Source organism: Gallinula chloropus, assembly GCF_964237585.1.
Source record: "Gallinula chloropus genome assembly, chromosome: 16".
Classification (NCBI taxonomy): Eukaryota; Metazoa; Chordata; class Aves; order Gruiformes; family Rallidae; genus Gallinula; species Gallinula chloropus.
In genome coordinates this window covers 4,936,955-4,964,659 of record NC_140101.1, presented here as the reverse complement: position 1 = coordinate 4,964,659, position 27,705 = coordinate 4,936,955, and the positions used below count along the sequence as shown (strand labels likewise).

At 33.4% G+C, this 27,705-nt stretch overlaps 1 protein-coding gene across 1 annotated transcript; it reads right to left on the bottom strand.

The window, feature by feature from the left end:
- Window positions 1-682: 682 nt before the first annotated feature.
- Window positions 683-27,705, bottom strand: SYCP2 (synaptonemal complex protein 2; the record flags this gene model as incomplete). The annotated part of the gene is made up of 44 exons (XM_084271498.1): window positions 683-757; window positions 1,078-1,134; window positions 1,581-1,659; window positions 1,982-2,040; window positions 2,656-2,755; window positions 2,838-2,932; window positions 3,593-3,720; window positions 4,020-4,181; window positions 4,779-4,869; window positions 5,628-5,798; window positions 5,924-6,174; window positions 6,401-6,587; window positions 7,336-7,542; window positions 8,818-8,888; window positions 9,269-9,443; window positions 9,566-9,614; window positions 10,135-10,190; window positions 10,806-10,863; window positions 10,964-11,016; window positions 11,602-11,629; window positions 12,389-12,507; window positions 12,993-13,090; window positions 13,328-13,449; window positions 14,163-14,220; window positions 14,320-14,389; window positions 14,521-14,616; window positions 15,347-15,465; window positions 16,711-16,810; window positions 17,854-18,006; window positions 18,451-18,525; window positions 19,380-19,528; window positions 20,115-20,175; window positions 20,645-20,740; window positions 20,919-20,964; window positions 21,781-21,833; window positions 21,913-22,055; window positions 22,657-22,691; window positions 23,238-23,326; window positions 24,134-24,219; window positions 25,137-25,161; window positions 25,720-25,824; window positions 26,455-26,583; window positions 26,812-26,952; window positions 27,682-27,705. The coding sequence occupies 44 exons, from the start codon at window positions 27,703-27,705 to the stop codon at window positions 683-685; spliced, it is 4,344 nt and encodes a 1,447-aa protein (XP_084127624.1).

Below are 27,705 nucleotides of genomic sequence, written 5' to 3'. Positions count from 1 at the left end.
GTGGTTTCTTAGGAAACAGACTGTATTAGTATGTAGGATGTATTTCTGATAGCAGACCCTCTGGCTATCTGTTGTTTTACACGTAATATTTGCACAGTAGTAAGCTTTGACATGATGTGCAAGTATGTATTACTGATTTAAAGCAAAACAGTAATGACATTTAACAAAAAAACCCCACCAAAACAGACAATTTTTTTCCAAAATATTTAATACAACTGTTTGCAACGTAGTTCAAACACAAGTATATAGTTTTGCTTTCTCTTAGAAGCACCTATTAAGTCTAACACCACAGACAAATAGGACTGAGATCAAAACAGGCAATTCAATTCCTAAATAACTTCTGACTGTATTCTGGATCAGACTAAAGGGTTATTCTGACCACACTGACCCAAAAGATACTTTCAAAGTTAAATTTGAAGTGATTTTTTGAAAGTTAGTTAAATAATCTATAAAAATTCTTAAAGAATTCTTAAAAAAAATCCAAAAATTTACATACAACATTTTAGCAGATTCAGTAAAATCATTCCAAATCTTACATACAAAAGGAGAAGTCTTATCCATAAGACTTTAATATGAATGAAAATATTATTAGTTTCCTATACAGAAGTTGCTTTGAGTGTTAGATTTTACATTATAAAGGAGTGTTTATTCACCTTGAATTTCAGAAACATCTCTGAAAATATTACTTTAAAATTCTATCTTCTGTCTGAAACAATGTCCGTAATCCTCTGCGAACGTTACACAATTCCTCTTCTTGCTGTGCAAAAAGCATTACAGTTTTTTAAAAGCATTGTAAAACAACTGCATGGTATATGCTGCTTTCAATATAACACATGTGGTAGGGGTTTTTTTCCACATTAACATTCAACATATTAAGACTCAGAACTAAAACAGCATTATCCATATTTAGCTGCTGCTTTTAGCACCCAGAGAAGGTTTAAATTACAGAATGTCTGTGATACTGAGATTCTGACTATTTTTTTTTGACAGGGGACTAGGAATTCCAATTTCTAGGAATTTAGTGTTCAAACAGCTATACTTAATAAATAAATATGTGGAGAAGACAACTTCATTTACCATTTCTTTAAGAAGTTTCTCTTGGAGTCCTTCCATATCTTCTTTCATCAGGCGCATCTATAAAGAGACACTGAATGCATCTTCTCTGCTCACAGCTGCTAACCCATTTTCAACATGACAATCACAACCCTAACTGGTTTATAAACAAGAGATACAGAGGGACATGCATCCACCTGCCTAAGGGACGTGTTTTAAATTCGTTCTTTCTTGGATGATTAACATTGTTAAACAAATGCACAGAATACAAAATAAATCTTGAGAACAGCTTTTCAGGTAATTGCACGCACCTTCTAGTGGGTGAAATCTAACCCTAAACCACCGATTATTGTTGTATTAGATATTTTATGACCATGAAAAACTACAAAAATACTTATGTGGAATTAATACTTATGTGGAGGAGAAAGACCTCCTTTGGAAAATAAATCAATACTGGTATCTGTTGATATAATGAAAGAATTAAAAAATTTAAAAAAACAAGAAGGAAACAAAAAAGTTCATCATACCTCTGAAGTAAAAATATGTTCTTCATAGTCCACAGTATGGTAAATGTTCTTTTCAAAAGAAGTTTTAAGAATCTGGATTCTAAAGAAATAAAAGGCAGTTCAAATAGCTTTGCTATGTATGACATTATGAACACATCCCATTATTTGTAGTCTATTTGTAGTTAAAAGCATGGATAAATATTACCATCAATTTAACTACTGGAATAGTCCAGTAGGAATTTGGGGAAATTTAGATGGCCAATAATTAAATTTTTCCTGTATGTAACATTTTAATCTCATTTTCTCATCTACTATCTGTATTTCATGAGAAAGAGAAATTGAATAGAGGAGTAGTTAGCCTAGCTTATAGCTCAATTGACCAGAATGCAAATCTCCACCCAGGATTAATGAAGCCTACTAACCTCTGCTGCTCATTTTTCATGTATGTACTAAAAGTATGTGTATGTTTTTTCCAAAAGGTCTGGAAAGAAAAATATTCACAGATAAGCAGTGGGAACTAATATTTCTAAACTAAAGCTGACTGCTGTCTAATATGAATAAAGTAATCTACAACCACAGACTCAGCACAGAATGGGTGGGAGTTTCACAGTCACTACAGAAACAGGGGTTAAGGAAGAGTAAGCTTAGGTGGCGAGGTGAGGCACCTGAGGAATTACATAGCCTAGGGGTTTTATAAATATCTGTGTATTGATTTTTACATTAGAGCAAGTAGCAGACCAGCATCAACTGTCTTGTCATAGAACACACAGTAAATCAGGTTCAAATGCATCCATGCTGTTCCTGAAATACAGGCCAGCTACAAAAAAGAAAAGGCTCATGAAGTGGAATAAACAGCCCATAAAAATTAGTAATACTAGTTTACTCTAGGAAGAAAAACATACAGTGGTGATCTAGAAATTCTAAGAGCACAGCATTAACCCATCCTAACAACTCTATTTGAAATTTGAAATACCCTTAAGCAAAATGATATAGGCTTTTTATGTAATTAATGATCTAAAGTTAAAGATTATATGAACAGTATAAAGATACCATAATAATTTGTTCTTATCCACGACCAAGCAATTAAAATACAAACCAAGAATTCTTTTTCCATGTTTTTCAGGGACTGAGAATCTTTTTCAAAATTCTCAAGTTCCTCAAGGAGAGCAAAATGAAATTTGTCCAGCTGCCTGACCCTACCAAAACAAAATTATCTCCTTTTAGAAGGTATTCATTGCATTAATAAGGGTGTTTTAAAATAAATCTTTTGCTACAGACCTGCATTCACGAAGCTGGTAACTCATTGTTGTCAAATGCTCATGGGCAACTCTTAATGACTGCTTAGTAAAATGATCCATTTTCTGTGACCGGCTCTATGGAGCAGAGGTTTTAACATTAAATGCAGATTATTTTTACTTTGGGAAAAAACCTGTGGTATGTTTAGTACTGTAATTACTTAGTATCAAAGATCATACTGAGCAAAACAATTATTTTTTTTTAATCTCCCTATCCTTTAAGGAAAAGCTTTCTGTTAGTGAAATGTAAATAAACATGGAATTCTTTTTTGATAAAATTCTACCTAACTTAAATAGAAGTACGTTATTCTATTTGCAAAATGTATTTCCTCAAAATAAAGACAGTGGAATGAACAATGCGTGCTTACAGCTGTCTTAGGTAAGGAAATGCATTAATCAGGCTGATGTTTTGAATTTTGCAAATAAATTCATTAATGAGTTTGATAATTTGTAAAACTCAAAATGCAGTACACTTATTACTTCAGACACCCAAGCTTGTTCTGAATCAACAAACAGGATAAAAAAAAAAAAAAAAATCAAACAGACCAGGGAAAGAAAATCATTGGAGAGTTAGGTACATACAGGAACTGAAAAAGGTGCGAAAGGAGCCTTGAATTCTGTCATTTCTTGAATCTCTATGCACACCACCATTTTCATGTCCTTTTAAGCAAATTCTGTGCTCTAAGACTATCATTCACATGGGCCCACACAACTAATACTGCATATGAAATGTCTTGCCTGAATTTTCTTGGTAAATTCTTTTTGAAGCTTCTGACATATATTGATTGTCGAACAACCAGGTTCCCAGATCTCCCCATCGAAACCAGACAGATCTTTCACAGATACAGTAGACATGCTTTCAGACACTGAAGTACAAAAAAATAAATTCAGTATGAAGAAGTATCCTATCTGAGGTTACCAAAGCACCTAGAACAGTTTCTGTTCTACAGAAATTAATTTCACCAATTGGGTGACCGAGACCAGTTTCTATTTTCATACAAATTTTTTACTTTTTAAATGTATATGGTCTCTAAATATTTAGCATTTCTTTTTATTTTTTTCAACATGTAAAATACTTTTTTATGGATACTGTCTTGCTAAAAGCTTCATTTGTTACTTTATTTTAAACTCCTGCACTATAGTTAGTTTTCTCTCCATAACTAACCTCTGTAGGTAACAGTATCATCTGTTTTAAATAATTTTCTTGGCTGTAATTTTGTTCTTCTTCTTCCTGTATCTTTCTCCTCTTTGCCTGTTTCTACTTCATCAGAATTGCTTTCTGTATCACTCTGGTACCTTCGTTTGAGAAATGTCTGTATAGTTGGTCCTTTGATAGACATGAAAACAATACTCAATTTTAGGATTATTTAGAACAATGACATGGGACAATAAAGAAGATTTTATTGACCCTTTGGATCCAAAGTCTAGGAGTATGTTCCTTGGCTTTAAAGCTTGAGGACTACATAAAAATGAATAAGCATTACATTTATGGAGGGCACGTTCAGTAGATATAAGAACTAGATGTAAATGAACAACAGGATTCCAGTGGAACTCAGAACCCTCTGACCCATACAAGACTTGATCATTAAAGAGATTCACCCTAAGTCCTCTATTCCGCATCATACCATTACCCACACTTTTTTTGCCAGTGTCAGCTAGAATGCTTCTAACTCTCTCCTTAAGAGGATAATTAACTCTCTACCACAACTGCATACAAGAAACAAATTTTCAGGGTTTGTTTTGTTTTTTGTTTTAATTAAAACAGCAGAGAACATGAGAAAAAAGGTAAAAATTAAATAATACTGAAAATATATACAAAAGAAGATTAAAAGACTTAAGCCATATTTCTATGCCAAATCAACATTCTTCTTAACCTTTCCAGGAACACACAGAAAGTCTTTTGCTTTAAATTGAACATTTGTACCTGACTCATGTATGGGGCCACAAGGTTCTTCGCTTGAAGACTGAGCTTTACTTCCACTGGAAGCAGACAGGGAAGATAGTGGTACACAATCCTAAAAGAAAAGTCAGTAATTAACTTCCAAATTAAAGCACTCTTCATCCAAAATCCACATTTATGTTGATTTTCATTAAACTGAGGACACAAACGCAACTACAGTAATCACTGCACAAACTACTACTAATAATATTGAATCTGAATAAACAAATTCTTCACCATATTAATAATTAATGATAGCAATAAGTCAAATGACCAATAAGGTCCAACTGTTTCTTGAAATAGGACACAAACAACATTATTTCTTAAAGGACTCTGGGTTTTTTTCCTGCCAGGAAAAGTTCTTATGAGAACTGGTTTGAAGGTATACAGCAACTTATATTTATTTGCCAATGCTAAATTAGCTTTTATACTGAGTATTACATTAATACTAAAACAAAGAGAGTACTTTATCACCTCAAGATTTTTTCCATGCCGGTGTCACAATTCTTTTATTTGTTAGAAGTAAGTCATTTACTTGTTATTGAAAGTCAAGAAAGAAATTATTTACTCCCTGTTATTAGGATATTAATTATAACTGATCTTTTTGGGATACAATTTTTTCCTCGTATTCATATGATAAACAATTCTCTAATTTATCTCAAATATTTAAAAGTTTATTAGTAGTATTTTCCAAGCAGGTCAGAGGTAAAGACTACATACAGTGTTTAACATTAAGGAAGATGCATTTCCATTAAACCTCACCATCTGTAAAGTAGATAAAATAGAGAAAAAGCTTCAGCCCTCTTCTGAAGAGCAAAGGATTTAGTACCATACCTTCTCCTTATTTCTGGTAATAGGTGTAGTGATATCTTGTAGTTTTCCTTTCATAGAAAGTTTGTCTGAAAAGCAAGGCCTGAAACTTGGATCTTCGTTATTATCATGTGTTTCAGCCACAGATCTCTTTGCATGCTTTCCACTTAGAGTTTTGTATGTTGTTAAGCTGAGCTACACATTAACACACACACACACAAATCATTATTGAAAGGAGATGTACAAAACAGCATAAGGCAGTTGGCAGCTGAATGAATGCTTCCACTAAAGTCTCTCTACAGTGACTTTAATATTCTTACCAGAGATGCTTCAGTTAAAACTGGTGAGAAACTGGTATTTCCAAATGTCAACTTCTTGACAGTTGTCTTAGGGGACTGTTCTAAACATAGACTTTGAATATTCTTTTTTTGTGGATTGAAATTATCAGGAGAGATTGCTTTCTCAAAGCTGAACATTTCACTTTTTTTTGGTGTTGACTCCCGATGACCTGGTGATCTCTCACTATTCACACACTCTTGAGAAAGGTCTCCATCTGATATGCTTTCAGCACCTAGAAAAGTTACTAAACTGTCAAGCCTGAGGAATGACAGTTAAAAAAAATGTAAACTAAGCCCCATTTTGCTAACTGTTCTAATTACATGGTACCCACTGAATTAGCAGATTTCTCTTACTGTAGAAGTAGGAAATAAATATACAATTGTATTACTGTGATAATCCTCATTTAACCTCCGACTTCTCATACAGTATTGCTATAGATTAAAACCCAAAATACCTACATCTCATTGTCTCAATAGAGGCAGGACTCTCAGATGAAGACATTTCAGTTTCCTTTTGGTCTGCAGACTTCTTTGATTCAATAAATACTTTATGTACATAGTCAGGTACTCTCTTTGGCTCCACAGATAGATTATTCTGGAGTTTCTTTTGCTTATCATCATCCTTGTTTTCCCCATTCAAAGGTTTCTATTAAAATAAAGAAGTTTATATAAACATTATTTGTAAAGATATGGAAATGTATATGTTTATGCAGGTAAAGAGCATATTATCTATATGCACTGTTGACCAAAAAGGAACATTATTAGAAGTACTTAAATTTGTAAGGATATCAGGTATTCTAATAGCAAGTATTGCATTTGTTTAATTCAGCAGCCAAATTTCCATTCTTATGAACTTTTTAACTATAGGAGGCAATTACTGATGCTTAAGGATTTAACGAATGAAATTTACTGACCTATGTATATACATTGGAATGTTACGCAAAAACATCAAAATGTTTTAGCACCTAACATTGCTTATTTTACTACAAAACTTATTTGGATAGTCAGTGAATGTATTGACATACCCTCTGTCACATCCACATTTTCTGTTGTACACAGAACAGGCACAGCATTATCAAAATCACATTATCTAAAAGAACAAGCTTTGGCTCACTAACAACTCCCATTTAGTAGACATTTTCAGAATATTAAGATTTTTGAATAAAAGACACAGTTCTTTACAGCAGAATACATTTCATAGGTAGAAAGGTATTATTGAGGACTGATTTTTCTTAGCAGCTAAATGCTTGTTATTAAGAGAGGGTACTACAAATAATAAAATTAAATTAAATTTGCTCATGTTAGGCACCTTAAATTCCAGCATACAAAGTAGAAAGTTTATTGTGAAAAATATGGCAGAAGCGGGTTTTAAAGAATACAGTGCAACTGTATACCTGAATTTTCGATTCCTCCTCCCTAGAGCGGTATGGTGATGATTTCCTTTCACTCTCAGACTCTGAACTAGAAGGCTCTTTGTAATTTTTAGCTAAAGCTGCTCTTCGAGGCCGTTTTTCTCTGCTGGTTTGTTCTATCATTTCATCAGTTCTTGAATTCTTTTTTTTAGATTTGCTTGATTTTGGAAGAACAAAAACGTCTTCAGTCTATATCAGGATGATTAATAAATAAATATACAAGAATAAATGGCAGGTAACTTGGTTTATTTGCTCAAAAACTATTCTTTCAAAACAACTAAATTTTAACTTTATCAGAGTCCAACTATCAGTCTACCAAGGATATTAGAAAGATACTTTTCACTGAAGATAGGGCACAGTGCTGTTAGACATTCCTACAGGAATGAAAGAGTCAAAAAAGAAAAGAGGCAAAATAAAAGCTGTTTTTAAAACTACAGCAAAGCTAAAGTGGTTTTCCAAAGCCTGCTCTCTGAAATACATGCACATTTAAATTAGAGTAACTGGTTTGAAATAGAACCAAATCCTGCATAGCAAGCAAGAACCAGTATCCTTGATCATTACCTCTGAACCAGTTACTTTAACCACAAGACTACACTCAGTCTTCCTTTCTATCTGTCCCCCTTCTGCACTGTAACTACTGTCACTCTCTTTACACAGCAGTCACTGTTCAGGAATAGAGCAAAGCATTTTCTCCCTGAAAGTACCCCGGGGCACCTGACATTAGAAGGGATGTAAAATGTAAGTGCAACCCCTCTCAGACTAGGAGAGATTAGAATTCTTGCCTCATAGGCTCTTGAAAGTGCTCTATGCAAAACGTATGCTCTCACAACTTCCTCATCTCCAGGGTCAAGTCTATTAGAGAGTTCTTGAGCTTCAGATGCTCCCCATCTAAGCCTATGCAGCAGTGGAACCCTACCTCCTCAAAGCAGGCACTTTGAACTCGCTTGGGTAGATCTGTGGAATTTTGCTACTAAAAAGGACACATTTTAGTAAGTAGACAGATTGAACACTGAGCTATTGAAGACCTCTTCTTCAGTTTATATTTACATGCACTAGACATCACCATCAATACCTACCTGTGGTGAACATATTTTCATATGCATTTACATTGAGCGCACACATGTAGCATTAAGCTATTAACATTAAACAGATTTGAGTAATTATTGTAGAGAAAGAGATCAAATAGCAGTCTGGAGAGGACAGAGGAAGGTTTTTGGGGTTTGCTTTGTATTTTAAACTATGGCTTACAAACATCTAAAAGCACTTGCTATTGACATATTGATAACCACTTATTGTTTCTTACACTCCCAAATTTAATATGCATATAATATTTTGCAATTACTATTCTTTCTTAACATTGATGACATTTTTGGGTTTCCCATGTTACATATATTCATTTAAAGAAATTATTTTACAGTGAGTGGGGACACTTTAAAGATGCATTACAAACAAGTTCACGTTTACCTTTTTCTTACTTGAATTCTTGCCTTTAGGTTTATCCATGTGGCAAGGAGGTTCAAGAAATTTATCTGCTGCTACAATACAAAAGTTAGAAAAAAAACCTCAGCAAAATATTCAAGTGTTTGACATCTAGAGTTTTAGCTGTAAAGTCAAAGTATCACTTTTATGACTGTAAACTTACTGATTCAGTAAACAGGCTTTCAGCATGTTATTTTAAATAGCTAAATGTTTGTTGGTCGAAAGCAACCTCTACCCATTCCATCCTCCAATTATTTCCCATGTCAAAATACAGATTTTTTTTTTAAATTAACCTTTATAAATTAGAGCTAATCTGAAAATTCATTATGCTTGGAAATAAGACAAAAAATATTGTATCCGCAACACAGCTCTGCAGTCAATAACTACAGACAAACTTACTGCAGCATTCTTAAGAAGTAAATAAAAAGTTTCTTACTTTTGTGTGTGCTTATACGTTTCCCCAAGTTTTTGTTTCTACTGTAATCAATTAACTGGGCTTTAGATTTTCTATTTGATTCTCGTAGCCAACTAATGTCTGTCTTGCTGTCGTCACCTCTGTATTCTGTGTCTGTGTCACTAAAGAGATGCTTCTTGTTTTGATTGTTTCTAGTCTACAAAAAACAAAAGAATTCTTAAGTTATTGATCGACTTTTTAATATAGCTTTCACTTACATATTTGACATTTAAAAGCAGAAAGATAGGGAATACTGATCCACAGAAATCTGAGCCTTACTTTTTTTCTTCCTTTCACTTCAGGACTTTTTTTACTCTCATCTGTATTCCTTAATTTGAAAAAGAAAAGTCACCATAAAATGATACATTGTAAAGTACTTGTTCTAAATTTTTTCTAGTATTAATGTGATATGTGGATTAAGGATTCGAACAAGATGTACCTAGTTTTGTTTTCACATCTATTTTGGAAGTGTCTGTTCACATTAACCCTAAAAGATGTTCTTATCTGCTAACAATCAGAAAGAACATGCAGTAACAATATGTCCCTTTGGAGGTTGAGCATTAACAAAAAACTACCCCTCTCTAGTTTATATTCCTGCAATATTCTATGAAGAGAACTAAAACTCTTTTCTTCATGGAACTCATTCTTCCTCTTTATCAGCTTCCCAAAGGAAAATCATGAAACAGCCTAGGAGACCACAGCAGCAATGTTTCTGCATGAAAACGCAGTGCAGGCAAGATATTGTCTTGCATACGTTCCCTGGATTTTCACAGTGGAACGCTTGAGAATGCAGACCATACTATTCCGGACGATGACCAGCAGACTAGAACACAATGTAACACCCCTACCCTTTTTTGTTTGGGTCTGTATGAATGCTCAGTTCAGTAACATGCAATTCTTGGATCTAAAAAAGCAAGTAAATAAGAAACAAATGAAAGCTTTGTTATACAATTCAAACAAAATTTAAAAAGCCATCAGACAGTTATAGCTAAGGGCTTTTTTGCTCCATTTTTATACTCAGCAATTAACTTAAGGTGATTAATTTCTGTCCTAGAAAATAGTTAAGAACAGAGCTGATAGTTAAAACACACTGACTGAAGCCTCAGATCTCAAACTAATATATTAGTTTCCATCCACTTGCTTTCCTACCCTCACCAATTCAGCAAGCTCCTCTGAGCCATAAGAAGGAAACTGTCTTTAATTGTCTTTTGCTTTTATCTTAGCTAGATTGGATGTCTTTACAATGGGGATTGGAAGGATGGCACTAAGGCTTTCAGGATGATTTAAAAACTATGATACGGCTTCATCTTGTGAAAGCGGCCAGAACCTTAGGATAGGGTATATAGTACATTTGAAAGTGATGGACATATTTACATGGCAAATTTGTCTCCCCTCCCCACTTAGCTTCATGACATGATTTGAATTTTTATGTTAACTATACTTTCAGTAGACATAATTTTAGCTGACTGAGCTCCTTTATATTCTATTCATAAATTATCAGTCTCAGTTATATTCTTACTCCAAGCTTTATTGTAGGCTCATCAAATCCACTGATGCTAAAGTTGTAGACATCATCCCTGTCAAACAGACACACAGAATTAACTGAGTGAATGAACATGTCACAAAGCTAGGTAAGGGTAATTAGAAATTTTGTTTGAAAATGTTTTAACTACTTACGTCATATGACCAGCAGTTATATTAAGAAAACTAGTAGTTTTCAGGTTTCTAGCCTATATATAAATAAAAAGTTAACTCTATGTTAAATTTGGACTACGCATTCATACAGTCTCATCTCAAAAAGCAAGTTTTTTATCATGAAAGTGTGAAAAAGGGTAGCAGCTGCTCAGACTTCCACTTTATTCTCAACAGTGCAGTATGTCAAAAGGGGACAAGACCCAGTAGAAACTAACACTTCTAGGATTTAACCTTGAAGGATACTAACCAAACATCAGAAATTTGTCTACCACAAAGACTAAGACTAATTTCTGTGTCCTGGCTACATCCCATTTAAGGATTACATAATCTCATTTCCTAGATTATTTTAATTCTAAATATTTAGCATTTCTATGTCCAAAAGGAACAGATTCAATTGTATACTATATAAACAGAAACTACTTTGGGTGGTAATAATATTTCACATAAGCAAATATATAAAAATTATTTTACATATATACAGTCAATGCATAATTAACATCTACAAATACTTAACATTCAGTGATATTTCTGAACTTTTGCTTTACAGCTACTAGCTTCCACCATCTATGTACATATATCTGATATGAAAAAAAATATTCCAACAGAAGCAAAAATGTTACCTTAGAGACAGAGTTACTTAAGTTTAGCCTAAAAGAATAAGGATACATTTTGTTAAGTGTTAATTAAAATATATGCATTGGAAACTGCTTGAATAAATAAAAGCCTTATGAAACATAATACATTTATTCATGCATTTAAATACAAACCCAAGTAGTTTAAGAGATTAGTGCCTTTTGTTTTTGTGCACCAGAAAAATTAATTCCAGATTAATCACACATCTATACTGTAGGTATTGTGTCTTCCAAGTCCCTATCCAAAAGGCTTAACAGTTGACATAGCCTAAGTATTCCAGTCCTTTGTCATCCAGTTACAATCAGGCATGTAATTACATGTAAAGTCTATCTGCTAGCATCGGTTCCATCAAGGTAAGACTAATTATCTTATTTAAGGATTTGTTGATTTTAAACTCTCTAATGGTCAGTTCTTTCAGGAAGAGCCAACTACCAACTTTAGACAATTAGAAAATTGATTACTAAATCCAAGTTTGACTCCTGAACTATGATGACAGTATGGAGATACCCAGCATGTGGAGTGCCCATGAACTATCCTGGTTAAATACTCTCCAAGTAGCATCTGAGTGGATGAGCAAAAGACCCCTGAACAGAGTTACTAACAGCCTTTGTAATTATTTCAACTACAGGAAGTATTTGACTACTAGTCTCCTACTTTGAATCATGTACAAATGATTCAGTTGGAAGTAGGATGTAAGATAACTTCTGACAGAAGTAGATTACAAAGCCACATACACAAAAAGAATAAGTACAAAGTAAACAGTTCACATCATACCTGTTAAAACCCAAGGAATATCTTTCTTTGCTTTTCTCATCAGTCTTTAATTTATATCTGTCACTGATTTTATTAATTAGTGATTTTGCTGCATCTGTTGTTTCTTTAGGCTTTGTTTTCTATAAAAATAGAATTTAAGACTCAACTTTGAGACCATTCAACAGAAGGCCCAAGCTGCAAAGAACTACATGTTCCCAACAATCCCTTACACTTCATTAAATGTCTTCCAGACATGCACTAAAACACATTCCTTTGAAAATCATTTTCCCCTGCAATACTCAAACAGTGAGAAATAAAACATCAATTTATTGCAGTTTTGCATACTGTAGAATTCAAAAGTGAATGAAGAAATGCATGAGAAGCACATGTTGGTGCTTATTTATGGATTTTTAAAAAGATAATTCTTAAAAACAAATTCAGAGTAAACTAATCTTAAACTACACTGAAAGAGTAAACAGTGACCTTGACATTTAATTCACTCACTATTAGCAGAAAGTCAATGAAGTTTGTGAATGAATGAAAGTAAAATACAGACTTTGAAACACTGAAAAAAATCAAAAATTCTCTTAATTGCAAGTCAAAGAAATGAAGGTAAGAATCTCACCGCCTTTGGTTGATTTGGATTTGTGATCTCTTTTCTAAAGGGAACATCAGATTCCTCTCTTGTAAAATCAGAATGCAGAGATGTTTCAGACACTCTAACTAAAAGGAATGTTTTAAATGCGTTTCAGTAGTAGTTTAAATATTTTTTTCAATTCTCTACTTAACAATTTCTGTTTCAAATGATTAACACTCATATTGTCCAGTAAGTATTTTGCAGTGGTTTTTTCCCCTCATTGCACCAATTGAACTTCCTTAGTTTTCTTCTCTTGTATTTCTTTTATTTATCTGAAGAGATACTTCAAGAAATTAATAAAACATAAAATGGATAGGACGTACATGCCAATGATGAATTTAGCCTTTGCTTGTCACCAGTTGTTATATTCTCCTCTGGAACAGAGCATGCTCTTTTCTTCCATGTTTTGCTTTTATCAAAAGAACTCTCCAAAAGACCAGGCAGCCTAACAAAGATAATACCATCTTCTTGTCAGTGAATTGCAGAAAGTCAGTCTTTCCTATAATAAACATGTATCACAAAATAGGAAAATAGTGGTATTTTGTAGATATCAGTGCATTTTACATTGGCACCTAAGCCTGCTATCATTGTTGAATTAATCAACAGATTGTAAAATGGCAAACCTTGACAAACAGCATATATTGTTAAGTTAAATTCAAAAAAAGCTATAATATGGCCATCATTAAACCATCAACCTAGATAACTCTGGTGTGTCAAATATACAACTTGATATGGCCCACTGCTGTAAACGTGTATGTAACTTTTACTTTCCCCTCTGATGTCATCTGAAAGAACTACTCTCCTTGTTACTTCTAGAGCTTAACAAGATCAGAGAACAAGTTTAATGTGTACTGTTTTCATAAACAGATCCACCAGTTTAAAGTATTTGATTAAGACAACAGAACAGGAGTGTTCATTAAGTAGTCTTAGCAAATATATGAGACAGCTGGTTTGGTACCATGAATTTCAGAATGAAAATATAAAGCAACATAAGAAAAGTGACCTGACTTGCACAGTCAATAGTTCCTAAGGCAGCTCTCAGGGAAAACAATTAAATTATGAATTTTTCTGAAACTATACAACAAAATTTCAATTCACAATACTCCCTTCAAAGCAAGTGAAAATAGCAGTGACTTGGTATCCTCTTCTGGTACTTACAAAGGTTTGTTGCTTCTCCCCGCTGGCTGAGAATCTGGAACAATATCTAATGCTTCATCTAAATGAGACATTAATTTGGTATCAATTATTATTACAGAAGAAATGTACAGAATGAAAATAGTTTATAAAGACTATCAAAACTTTCAGTGTTACTTGCCTAAGCTTTGCTTTTGTCCAGCCTCAATTTCTGCCTCTTGTGCCATTTCTAAAACCTCTTCAGCACATATCTGCTAAAGTGGGATAACACCCAGGAGAAAATATTAGCATAGGACTATAAAGAGTATAACCTCGTAAACTGTATTTTTTGTTAAAAATAGCCTCATATTTTATTATTTCATAGAAGTGCTTATTCCATTACCTTTTTGGGTAGTTTTGCCTCACTTCTGATATTTGACTTCCCTATCCTCTGTTCTGTTTCACAACATTCATTGTCGAGTGTACATCTCTGCCCACTCTAAAAAGCACAGTAAGCAACCCTGACAATTATATCCGTAAAAGTAGTAAAATTCTCCCAGAAAGTAACACTTGAAATAGCTCAAATTACACATTTATTATGTTAATTTTTTTTAAAAATGTATGTATATATTAAAAAAACCCATCAGAATCTCAGTCTGGGATTTAACCCAAGTCTGACCCACAAAGACATTTAGAACTAGAACCCAAATAAAAATGTTCTTTTGAAGCCTTTGTTCAACTGGAACAGAAGCAAAAATACATATACACAAACAGCAGCTCAGTGACACCTATGTAGTTTTGTTTGATTTTAATAAATGCCTAATCAAAAGTGTACTGATGCTATCAATTCTATAAACTGGAGCCATTAACCGTTCCCATGCATAGCTGATTATTAGGTATTTTCAAAAGTATTTCAACAATACCTGAATTAATTTGAGATTCTGTGCATACAACGTTCTCATTACACACTAAGGAATTATCATGGTTCTAGTAAAGTAAGTTAATTCTGGAATCAGGACTGAGGAGTGAATGCAAATTTTAGCCAAAGTTCATTTGACTTTATTGCATACTGTTTTCTCGTCCTCTGCGTTTCAGGTTTAATATGTCTAAAACAGAACACACTATTTCTGAAAAGCAAAACTCTAGCTCTTTAAAAGATGAATTAGGAACAAATTAGAAAAGAAATTGATATTCTAAGTAGAAAACTTAGCTACAAATGCCATGCATACTCCAGTAGGTTCTTTATAGAAATTCCTTGTTCTGATCTCATTTACTGCATTATTGTTAGATATTTCAGAAGAGCTCATAATTTCCAAAGGTAATTTAAATCTTCCCTTACAAGGGGTGGCTGAAAACAAACCAGAGATGTGTTAGATTTCTACCATTTCTTCTATTACGATTATTGTGCTGTCTCTGACATCAATACAAAGAGTTTTGCCCATGATCTCATCTATCCCATGAGCTTTAATAGAAGTTAGCTAGCATTTATATCAACTCATTATGTACCTTTCACAAAGCTATTGATTTTAGTTAAGTTACATGGAGGTTAAGGAGCCCATCACAGGCTGCGGATGTCTTGAGGCCAACAATGTTTACAGTGTTTTTTACAGCCTGGTTCTGGTAGAAAACAGTCACATATTTAAAGATTTTACTGTGATATATTTTTTCTGGAATTGACTGTGTGGTTAAGTTCTAAATAAAACATGATGGAAGCTCTTTGTCTTCTTCCATCCTAATCTGAAAATGCTTTTTTCCAGCCTCTGCTACTTGTAACTTATAAGTGATACATGGAGATATATATAGTGTATATATATATAAATCTAAGCATACTGATGCACTTGAAACAGTTAAAGCAAGAAATTAAAAGTTTGCTAGTCATGCGTTTCTGCTGCTAGTTCCATCTCCAGCCTCTACTGGTCTTTGTCATACAAATCTCTCCATTATAGTAAGTATTAAATATCTCATACAAGGCTGTTAGTAGGAAAATGATGACTCCTATTTGTGATAAGCCTCTTCCTTAGCCTTTTCTCTGTAAGAAGGACTTTTGACATAAGCATCAGTAGCAGTGGACCTGTGACTCAGCCTTGCAGCTGATCCCACCTTGCTCACTAGTCATATCATCAACTGCCCCTTGAAGAAACACATGCAGTATCTAGATAAGAGTAAAATGCAAGTGATAAAGTTACACACTGGAGGAAGCTGATTTTCCACTGCAACTGCTATAAAAGCACTAACTGCTGAGAATTCTTTAAACCAAGAACATTTGAGGAGAGAGATAAAAAAAACCCACCTATGTTTTATGTCTTCTAATCAATTGCCAAGATCTCAGTTTGCTCCAGCACAGAGAGCTGACTGACAACAGCAGTAAAAGCAATACAGCTGTTCAGAATGCCTGGACAACTACCGTTCTGCACCACGTCTATGAACCAGTAGCAACAGGCCTAGTTAAAATATGTCCATTTTAAAGCATCTGCTCAGAAGCTTTTGTAAGGTCTACTTTACATCTCCAGCTCTGCAAAGGATCACAGTTCATGCTTATATTCTGAAGGTGATCTACATCATATTTTTACCCTGAAAGTACCTGTAAGCTGACACGTGCTAACAAACACCAGTGGGCTCCTTGTGGAAAATCTCGCAGTTGCAGGAATAAGTACAGATGCTTCAGAGACTTTCCTTTTAGAAGATGTAGTTACCTTGAGGAACAGAAAAGAACTTGACCATAACACGCTGATTTAAGGATGATGATGTGGATTTTAGAAAATCTATTCCCAAGAGTTTTCTGACACTTTCTATTATTGGAAGGTCAACTGCTGTTGCTGCACACCTCAGCATAGTGCAATTTTTATGCAGTTCCCTTTTTAGAGAAAGGTCACCATATAACTGAATTATACAATACTTAAAACTAGTATTTTTAAATTGAGATCAGCGACTGCTTGTTAACAATCAGAGTAACAAGGATGACTCCCAGGACTTTCTGCAAGGCTATCATCCAAGCTATAAACCAGCAGAACCTCAGGAAGAGGTTTACTAGACTACTGCTAGCAAAACATACACTGCATGTCTGTTGCATGATGAAGACATGGTGACACCACTTCACCTTTTCCCCATCCCTAGCATATCTACTTTAGTCCTAGTATAACCGTAATACGTTTATAACTTTAGAATGACTGTGGGGCAAAAATTAATTTGGCTTAATGAATATGGCTCCTCTTAAGTTAAACCAGATAATCAGCTATTAATATGAGTAGTTCCTTGAAATTGTGACTTGAATAACCATGATACAGGATTCACCTTGACAACCACATGCTTTTTTTTGTAATCCTCAGGCTTTGTGAATGCCAAACCTATTGGATTTATATCTAATTGCAGCTAGCATTATTGCTGATAATAAGTAAGTCTCCAGAGGCTATACTAGATTTTCACATACCATGGGAGGTGTAAGCATGTCTTGAAAACATTTTCTTTTAAACAGAATTCTTAGAGCAACATGGTCTAAAGAACGTTAACAAATGCTTTTCATTTCTGTCTTGTTATACTTTCAAAATACATACTAACAGGAAATTTTTTTGCAAAGGTATTTATATAGCTTATCATCAAGTCATAAGAAAAGCAGTCAACCCTGCATTAATTATATTCCAACTATAAAATAACAGGGGTTTTATATAGTACTCATATGTTACACGTTAAATTTACTTCTATTTTTTAATTAATCTTTTCTGTTCTGATAATTACTTACCTTGGAGGAATCACTTCTGCACTTTTCTTGCTTGCTATTTTTATTAGGAGTCCTCAGAGTTACAGGAAGTTGCTCAGTTTTGTACTTACTGAGTTTCTTCTCTTCAGATTTTTCTTCCAAACACGGTGACACCTGACTTTCTGGTACGAGAACCTATATAATATTTAAAAAAAAAAAAATTATACAATATTTGGATTTTATTATGTTTTATATTTTACATTTATGCAAACACACAGAGAGCACGTTCTTTAAGTAAAATTGTCCTCACTATAGATTTTTATAAACTTCAGAGCTTATATAATGTTAGTTTGAAAAAATCTGCTATTTTTGCTACAAATTCACATTTAACATAAGAGCTTCCCATATACATGACTGACGTATTTTACGATTTGGATATTAACATCATTCTCTCCCCAAATATACAATACAAACTGACTAGAAATCACTTAACTGGTTTTTAGAGCTCTCTTTACTTATGGCCTTTAAGAAGTCCTTGGTTTTACGATGAATGTTCATAAATTAGCTATGAATGTTCATAAACTAGCAGACTAATTATAAAAAAGAAAACCACCACCTTAGTATTCCCAATTAAAATACCTGTGATCCACTTTCATCAAAGACAACATGCACAGTTGTTTTGGCAACTGATGCAGACTGCTTCTTACTAAAGGCCTACAAAACAAGTAACCATCTATGTAAAACATACATTTTGTTAACTTTTTAAAAACAAAAACCAGAAAGAAAATATTTAAGGCAGAGACAATCAGTGTTTGAAATTAGCTTATACAGGAAAACAGATTCTACAAGATTATAGCAGTCCTTTTCCTCACAAGTTTCTCAGTCAGAGTTCAGGACAAAATAGTTTGCTAGCAAGCCATAGCTTACTGCTTGCCAAAAATCCTTACTAAATGAGCAAATTCTTAAGAGTGGTGGCCATACTGCAAAATGGGACAGCTAATGAATAATTTTTGGACTTCCATTATTTGTAAGCATCCAGTTCTTGGGGTTATGGAAAATTATACATGCAAAACTTGACATTAAGCAGTGGTGATCCCTTTCCAGCCCTTTAATTTCTGTTGCAATTAATTTTAAATCTTAGAGTTATAGAATCATTTAGGTTGGAGAAGATTTTAAGATCATTGAGGCCAACTGTTAACCCAGCACTCCCAAGCCCACTGCTAAACTGTGTCCCCAGGCACCATGTCTACACGTCTTTACCTCTAAGGATGACAACACAACCACTTCCCCGGACACCTTGTTCCAACACCTGACAACCCCTTTGGTGAAGAAATTTTCCTTAATATTCAACTTAAACCTTCCCTGGTGCAACTTGAGGACATTTTTCTTGTCCTTATTAGGCACCTCTGACAAAGCTTAATGTAACATGGGAGAAATGCTGCTCTCTAGCAGTGATGTTAATCCTTGGTAAAAATAGATACTGAGAATTACAGTTATAACATTTATTGGCAAGGAGTCATTTTTTTTGAATCAATTAAAAATGTTTGAAAAAGGTGTTTAAATCTTACCTTACATTTATTTAATCCATAAATCTTTCCAGTTATATCTTCAATTTCCAAGATTGAATCAAAACATAATAAAAATTTCTCTCCTTCTTGATTACCCACAAACATTGGACTTTTTAGATCTATTGTTAGTAATTTCTTTGAATCTTTTTCTGGAGAAAAAGAAAATTTGAAGAGTAGTTTCACTACAATTTAACAACTGATATATTTGTAAAGACATGAAACTTGATAGTTAAAATGAAAAATGCAAGATACAGGTACTTAATTCACTCTAATCTACAATAAATTTAATTAGTGAAATTATTCAAGATTCATTCTCTTAGAAATACTTATTCTGTATATTATCCTGTAGAATTTGTTTTCAAGCTTATTTACTACTGCTGCAGACAAATTACAGACATTTAAAAACTACTCTATTTTAAAAGGAACATTATTAATATCATAGAATGTGTTAGACTGCAAGGGATCTTAGAGGTCACCTGGTCCAACCCTCAATATCAGTGTCTTATCCTTTATTTTGTCACTATAAGACATTTTAAAATTATTTTAATAAAAGTCACACTTGCATTCTTAAAATGCAAAATGTAACTGTGATGCAATTTTATCCCTGATAAAAACAGTACTTATAATTAAGTGGGAAGTTTGTATTTCTGAGAATTGAGTTAGTAATTTAGGACTAATCAATTTGAAAATCCAAGTTAGTGTGTAAGAAAAGGTCACATTTTTGTGTGCAAATACCTTCAAGGTTGTACAGGTGTACCTCTTCTTCTGGTATAATGACTGTTTCCCACTGCTGATCCTTAATATGAAAAATACATGTTTTTAAAGCTTGAAATGCATAATATTGCAATTCAATGAAATGCAGTAATGAGAATGTTACTCTGTGAGGACAAGTTTTCAACTTTTGAAATCCTCTGTTACAAGGACTGACAATGAACTTATGCTTTGTGGATAACAATGAACGATGTTTCTGAAGAGACATTAATCTGAACAGCTGAGTCATCTGGAAAAACTTCGACAGCAACCTCGTAAATGGTTTCTTCATGTGCATACGTTGAACTACTCACAGAGTATTAGAAAGTCATTACTTGACATTATTTGATCTAAATATGCACACCATATTCAGATCAAATCTAGATCATTTTTTTATTTGTTCCCACTACAGATGCACACACAACTTCTATATGTTGTAGGAAGTCAAATTTGATATACCTGAAAGAATGTTTAGCTACTGCCTCAGAACAACCTAGTATGACAAAGTAGCTTACTTCATCATCTGCTGCCACATAGAAAGATATACTTCTGCTACCAACATTGAAATCAACCCAGAATTCTTCAAGGTTTTCATCCAGTGGTATTTGTAGCTAAAAAAAAGCAAACAGGCTCTGTGTTATAGTCTGACAACCTGTAAATCACTGGACATCTGTATGCTCCTAAAAAAAGTTTATTACTTGATCCTTAATTTTTCTTAACTATAAGGCAATGAAATTCTCAGTTGCACAAATGACAACCAGTGGATATATGATTAAGGCTGTAACTTACCTCATATTTATCAAGACTTGCTGATAAACATGGGTATGTAAAAACCCTGTAAGAAAAGGATATTTTCTCAATTATCCTAAAATGCTTTAAATAATTTTTTCATATCTGAACACAGTATATGGTATATCACAATTAAAGCGCTGGTCACTAGGTTCCTAGGATGGTATTCAAACTGAATATAGACCTGATATAAAGATATACTAGACTACCTCTTTGCTGTCATGGCATGTAAAAGTAACACACAGAGCACGTGATCATATAGACAAGCACTCATTTTTTCCTCCTTTTCATGTCCTATTTCTCTAGCAGGTATTCTCATGGATCGTTATCTCAATGTGTCAATTAACATATACCAACAGATTATTAGCTATTGTTAGATTATATGTTTATTGAATTAATGAGCATTTCAGGATATTGCAACATAATTAAATAGAATACAAAACCTAGATCCTTATAAACACTGAAGTGTAACATGTACTTCATAGCGTTTAAGAATCTTTTCAAATTAATGTTCTTTATTTAGTGGACAGTTTACTCAAGGTGTTATCTAATAATCTGAAACTTAGATTGTCTTTTTTTCAAATATGGGAATTAAATTAACATCTTGATAGAGAAGATAATATCAGCAACAATGTGTCAGAAGATGGCATTACTCAGTTTCTTTACTATTTAATATTTTTTAAATGTATTCACTCTGTGTGGTTCCTTGACTTTATGTCACAGCAATATTAGTCTTATTTATCTGTATTATGTTAATTTTGTGCTTCCCAAAGCCAGTCTTTGTGATACAAAGGTTACTCCAGATGAACAGCCATAAAATCCAAACCCAAAAATAAATTAACTTCAAAGAATTCAGTTTTACCTTCTTTTGTCTCCAAGCATGCCATTAACTTGGTTAAGAAATCTTCTGCAATCCTGTTAAAACACAGAAAATCCTTAAGGAATCATAAAACCAAAATTAACCTCCCTGGAAATATTTTTCCCTGTGACTTACTGTTTCAAACTCAGAATCTTTGATTTCTTTAAATGCACTGGACACAAACTCCATGGAAAACCACTGGCTTGCCAACTCTCCTCTTTGTTTCTCTGATATCATTCTGCATAAAGCTTCTGTAATGGCTACTTGCAGGTCATAGTCTACAGTACAAGACATTTTATAGGAATAGCAGTTGTAAAGATACTACTGATGTGAAAAAAATATTATGTGGGAAACTGCTATAAGCAGTTTTCTGAATGCTCTCCTATTACATATCACTTCATACAAATACGTGGCCCAAAGTGAGTATAAAGATAAAGAATTGAGGGAACAAGGAGAACTAAACTTACATTTCAAAATGAAATTACAACCAAACTTTCAAGGAAAGTCAGAGCAACACTAAGCATAAAAGCAGAAAAGTTTTCAACTTTCATTGTTGGATACCGAAGTGATCCCCGAGAGAAGCCACAGTACTACTAAACATGGCTAGATGTTCACTATCCTCAAAGGCTGGCTTCTTTATAAACTGTTGCTATTCTAAAACTTACATTCTAGAGAAAAGGACTGAAAACTTCAGTTAGCCATACACTGCATAAATCTGAAACATTTCATTTTGCAGATTGTTTTCATCCAGTATTTCTATTTTCCAGAGCACTCTAAGTGCAATATGCTGCAGCTTCTAATGTCTTTACATTTGTAATGGGTCTGCATGAAATTTTTAAGCAGCTCAATACTGAACTGTTTATTAAGTCCCATGCTCACCTCCAGCATCCAGAAGCCTCTGTCCCATATCACTCCTGCCAAACAAAGTAATGTTACATCAAAATATGACAAAACATAGAAAAACTGTTTATTTACTTACAAGCTTTCAACATATGAGACAAAACCTGATCCTACTAAACTCAAACTTAAAAGCTGTAAGTCTGTTATGCCAAGGCTATATGTCTGAAAGTACTACTGGGGAAGTGAACCACCTAATATCTGCAAGTTGTATTCTATTTAATTTTTTAAATGCTGTAAAAAAAATTCCCTGACATGAATTGTTTATCATCCCAGAGACTGATTCACTGGGCTTTACACATGTTCTTTTAAGTAAGAGTTTAATTTTTATAAGTCAACTAGGATGAGAAAAAGCCTAACCCAGATCAGCAAAGAGCTAAATTTAGGCTTGTAATTGAGAATAATTCATGAGAACACCTGCCCAATGGCCACACAATAGCAAATCCAAGAAGTGAGTTAAACAAGGATCAGTCTACATGTATTTTAAACAGTCTTTGTAAAAAATGCCTTCCCAGCTATGCAAATGATGTGATAATATAAAAATTACACTGAAGATTATTTACATCACAAGCAACATTTCCTTTGAAGAAAACAGCTTTTTCCTGGCATCTCGAGGCATGTTGTCAAGCATTAAATTAAGTTTTCTTACTACCTAAGAAGAGTGGAAAAGGGAGTATGTAAGTATAAATATAACTAAGTTGTTTCTCTTATTTTTAAGATAATATGCCTGAATAACTGAAAAAGACAATGAGTTCTAGCTGACCTTAAGTAGCATTTATCTTCACCTAACTACCTCAATTTCAATAAGTTACACTAGCTTTAATGTGAACATCAGCTGCTAAAGGGTTACATTTCTTACTTGCAGGTTTAAATGTAGAAAAAAGAAATCTTCCAAAGTTAGAGTTCTCCCTGAAGTTGGTTGCTAAAGTGTACCTTAAATTTGCAATAAAAAAGCCTTCCCTGTGGCAATGTAGCCTTTATTGTAACTGTCCCCTTCTTTGAACAGGTAAAACAGCTGACAGCATGAGGTTACTTAAATAATGAGCAGTATAGAAGAAGGTAAACAGATTTCCTACAATTATCTGAATTTACAACCATCAATCTTAATCCCATTTATAGGAGTTATAATAGAGCATATTATTTCCTATGATTTTATACTGCTTTCTCAACAGAATCTTCATAACTGTTTTGTAATTTACTGTCCAAAACAAGAATTATGGGGTAGAAATCTGGGGGGGGCACTCCACAAAAAAAACCAAAACCCACCCAAACATAAACACCACCTCAACATATGACAACAAACATTCTCAGAGAAATAATAAACCAATCATTTGAAACTACAGCACTACAATATTCTCTTTTCTTTTGGTAGCATCTGTGCAGTTCAATTACTATCTTCACAAAGAATTCTGTTAATACACTAACCAAAGACCTGTTGCTTAGAAAGAAGAATGCTTACCTCCTGCTGAACATAAATATTAATTCTTGTATCAGCAATGAGGGTACATATTTTCAGAACAAATTTTTCCAGTATTTGCATTTTACCTAAGGAACGGAAAAAATGAAGTTAGAGAGTGTTTAGGGTCCCTCAGCAGCAGCATTTGGAAAAAGATTTATTTTCATTTAGGAATAAAATATAGTATACCTTTACATGATGATTATTGATACTTATAAATAAACAAATTAGGTGTCATGGTTAAATGCAAGACAGAATAGTTACTTCAATTTATAGTATATAGAGTATATATGGCTCTTCATGATGTTTCTATTCCTGTGCATCACTGCATAAGTACCCACAGCATGAGATCATTATTTTAAAAATATAATCAGAGCAATTCAATAACTTTGTTCTCCGAGATATAATTCAGACCCTGGAATTTATCTTCCCAGGGACAAGAAAATGAATCTCATTTTGACTGTGGCAGCATGTAGTGACTGTAGTGACTTCCTACCTAGCCCTGTACTGAAAAGTAGGAGCAGTATGATACTCATGGTAAGGCCAGAAAGGAAGGACTAGTGTGCTATGCTGGGCTATGACAGGAGCTTAGAAAAACGTTCTTTTTAGGAAAGATGCAGTTCAGTTGCCATCTCTGAGAAGACTCAACTATCTCACTTGTTTATTACTGACATCAGCAAGTTACAAGGAAATCTGTCAGTAGAGAAAGCTCAAATTAAACCACCAATGTTAGCAGTTGACATTGAACCTTTTTGCATATGAATGGGAAACCATCCCTCTTGAGGATAACTCCTTTTCTGTTACAGTTATTAGCTGAAGCATATAGATCTGGTGGTATATTTACATGAGATCAAGAAACTTTATCACCCTCATCATGCACGTTCCTCTCAGAACTACCTTGCCTCAAGATGACTCCACACATAGTAAGAGTTATTTTAACAGTGACTATTTAAAATGTCTCTTTCAGAACACTATCTTATCTTCTGTATACTTTTTTTAAGCTCACCTTCAGGTCTTGTATCACATATAGCCTACAATAAAAAAAATAAACCACATAATTTTGATACTGTAAATATTACAGCACAATAATCAGCTAACATGTACCTAAATCAAGTAATCTAAAAAGCATTTAAGATGTCAAAATTATTTCATCCTTAATAAAAAACATGAGACAACCTCTAATACAAGTGGGGTTCCCCAAAATTAAATTCCATAAATTTAAGTGGAATGTATTTCCCCAATGACAAAAAAATGTATGAACTGAAGAAAATTCACAAACCTTACAAATTTGGGTTCTTGGGATTAGCATATCAATAATTTATGTAAATAAAATTAGACCAAGTTGAATTTATTTTGTTCATTGAACACTTAGGTGGTTGTTTTCATTTTGTGATGCTAGTCATGAACAGAAAATGAGCATGAATAAAGGCAAACTATAGATTATAAATCTTTTTATATATATTTTAGGAATTATTGTAACATTAATTTTAGGATACTAAGCAGAAACACATTTGAAAGCCTTTATGTTGCTAAGCCAGTACTAATTATTTTGATATATAAAATGGATTTTGTTGTTAATATATCTTTACCAGCAATATACTGAAGAAATCTTCAGTCAGATTTGTAAGCATTTCATTCTTTTCATTTCCTCTGAGGATCAAAATTCCTTTTACCTTTTCAAACCAATTAACCATGTAATGGGAAAATAAATTTATTTTAATAGCATGAAAAAGGACAACAGTTTGTATTATACTTAAGTAAAATTATATAAAATATACAAATAATAAAACAGCTGCAACAACAGTAACTGGTGAAAACTATAGGAAGTGGTGTCTGGTTTACAGTATACTTTTTATGTTGAGACACAACTTATTAAGCATCTAGCATGCAGGTTGGAAGAACATAATTAGAATAGTGCCATGACCTATTTAAAGAACAGGTGCAATATTGCTGTTGCAAGTATTAACATAAAAATTATTAAATTGCACCAGGAAATTCTAATTCCTGAGATAAAAGCAGTATACCAGCTCACATCAAAATATATCATCTTGTTGTAATTGATGTAAGCATATATAAATTAATTACATATTACATAATTTAAAAAACCTTGACTGTGGTAGATCATCATTACTTTACAAAGTGCCACTTGTCAAAGAACATTTAAATATGAATGTTTGTTGCAAAGTTATGGGAAAGTCTTTAATTCAGAAACAAGGATCAAATCGAATACTGAGCTCTTCATCACTGAAGCATTAGGCATGCATGCTTTATTCATTTTTAAATTTTTGTTTAGGAGTTCAGATATGCACTATGGTTTTACTTATCCTTCCAATAAGACCGTATTTTATCATTGCTGGGATCCCATCTTCTCCTGCTATGCTGACTTTTTCCCCGCATTTCTGAATAGAATGTAGTAAAATGGAAATGCTTTTTACTTCTTGTTTGTCAAGTTCCTGAAATTGAAATTATAACATAAGCTTTAGTGTACAGTTCTAGAAGTTGCATTTCATTTGTCAGATGCCTTCTTGTTCTCAAAAGCCACCTTAGTTACAACTAAGTTACAATTTTAAATTTTATTTCAGTTTCTCCAATCACCTGCTGGTATAAACCAAGCCCAATGAAAAACTCCTTTTCACACTGTTACAACAGTATAAATGATTCTGAAATAGCAATTACATTACCCGACACAGAAGCTTGTCTAATTTGTTGACAAACTGTTTGCTGCATTTGTGAGTGACATTTTCACAGTCTTCTGTTGCCAGAAAGTCTTCTAATAATTGGAAGTCTTTTTTTCTTGTGGCTTCTTCAATTAATTTTTCAAACTGTCAATAATAAAAGAAAACAGAGCAACTACATTACCACATGCTTAACACCAATATTGATTTAACAGGATTTTAACACAGGTTTTATGCAATCATCCCCTGCATTCTAAACAAATATTCTGACTCACAAAATCATTAAATGTAAAACCTAAAATACATAACACTATATCTACTATGGTAATAAGACAAACATTGAAAACCTCAATGAATAAGTATTTGCTAGTTTTCCTTAATTGAATGTTTTTTTTCCTTTCTCCAGGAGCTGGACTCAATGATCCTTATGGGTCCCTTCCAACTCTGTATAATCTACAATTCTATATGCCCATTGTGTATGCCCATCCTTCCTTAGTGCATTTAATATTTTGCATTTCTAAGTAACAATTAGTGACTTTAAAAGATGTTAAAATATTTGAGGACGACTGCCTTCCACAATTATTTTGGCACTCTATTTTTTCTAAATCAATTAGAACCAGATTTCAACATTTTGATCTTTAAGCATCATCCCAACTGATTCACGGATGTCAAATGCATAGGATTTTTTTCCATCAATAACAATTTCCATTCTCTCTTGCTCTCTGCCCAGCTACTTAGTACTGACCTATAGCAAAGGAAAGTTTCTTCCTACCATATTCTTTGCACACCAAAATTTTTGCTTTTAATTAAATAGCAGAAGCACTTTAAGCTGGTAATTAAAACAATCAACACTTACTTCAGTCCATAAGCACATACCTGTGTCTCATTCCTGGCTGTCAT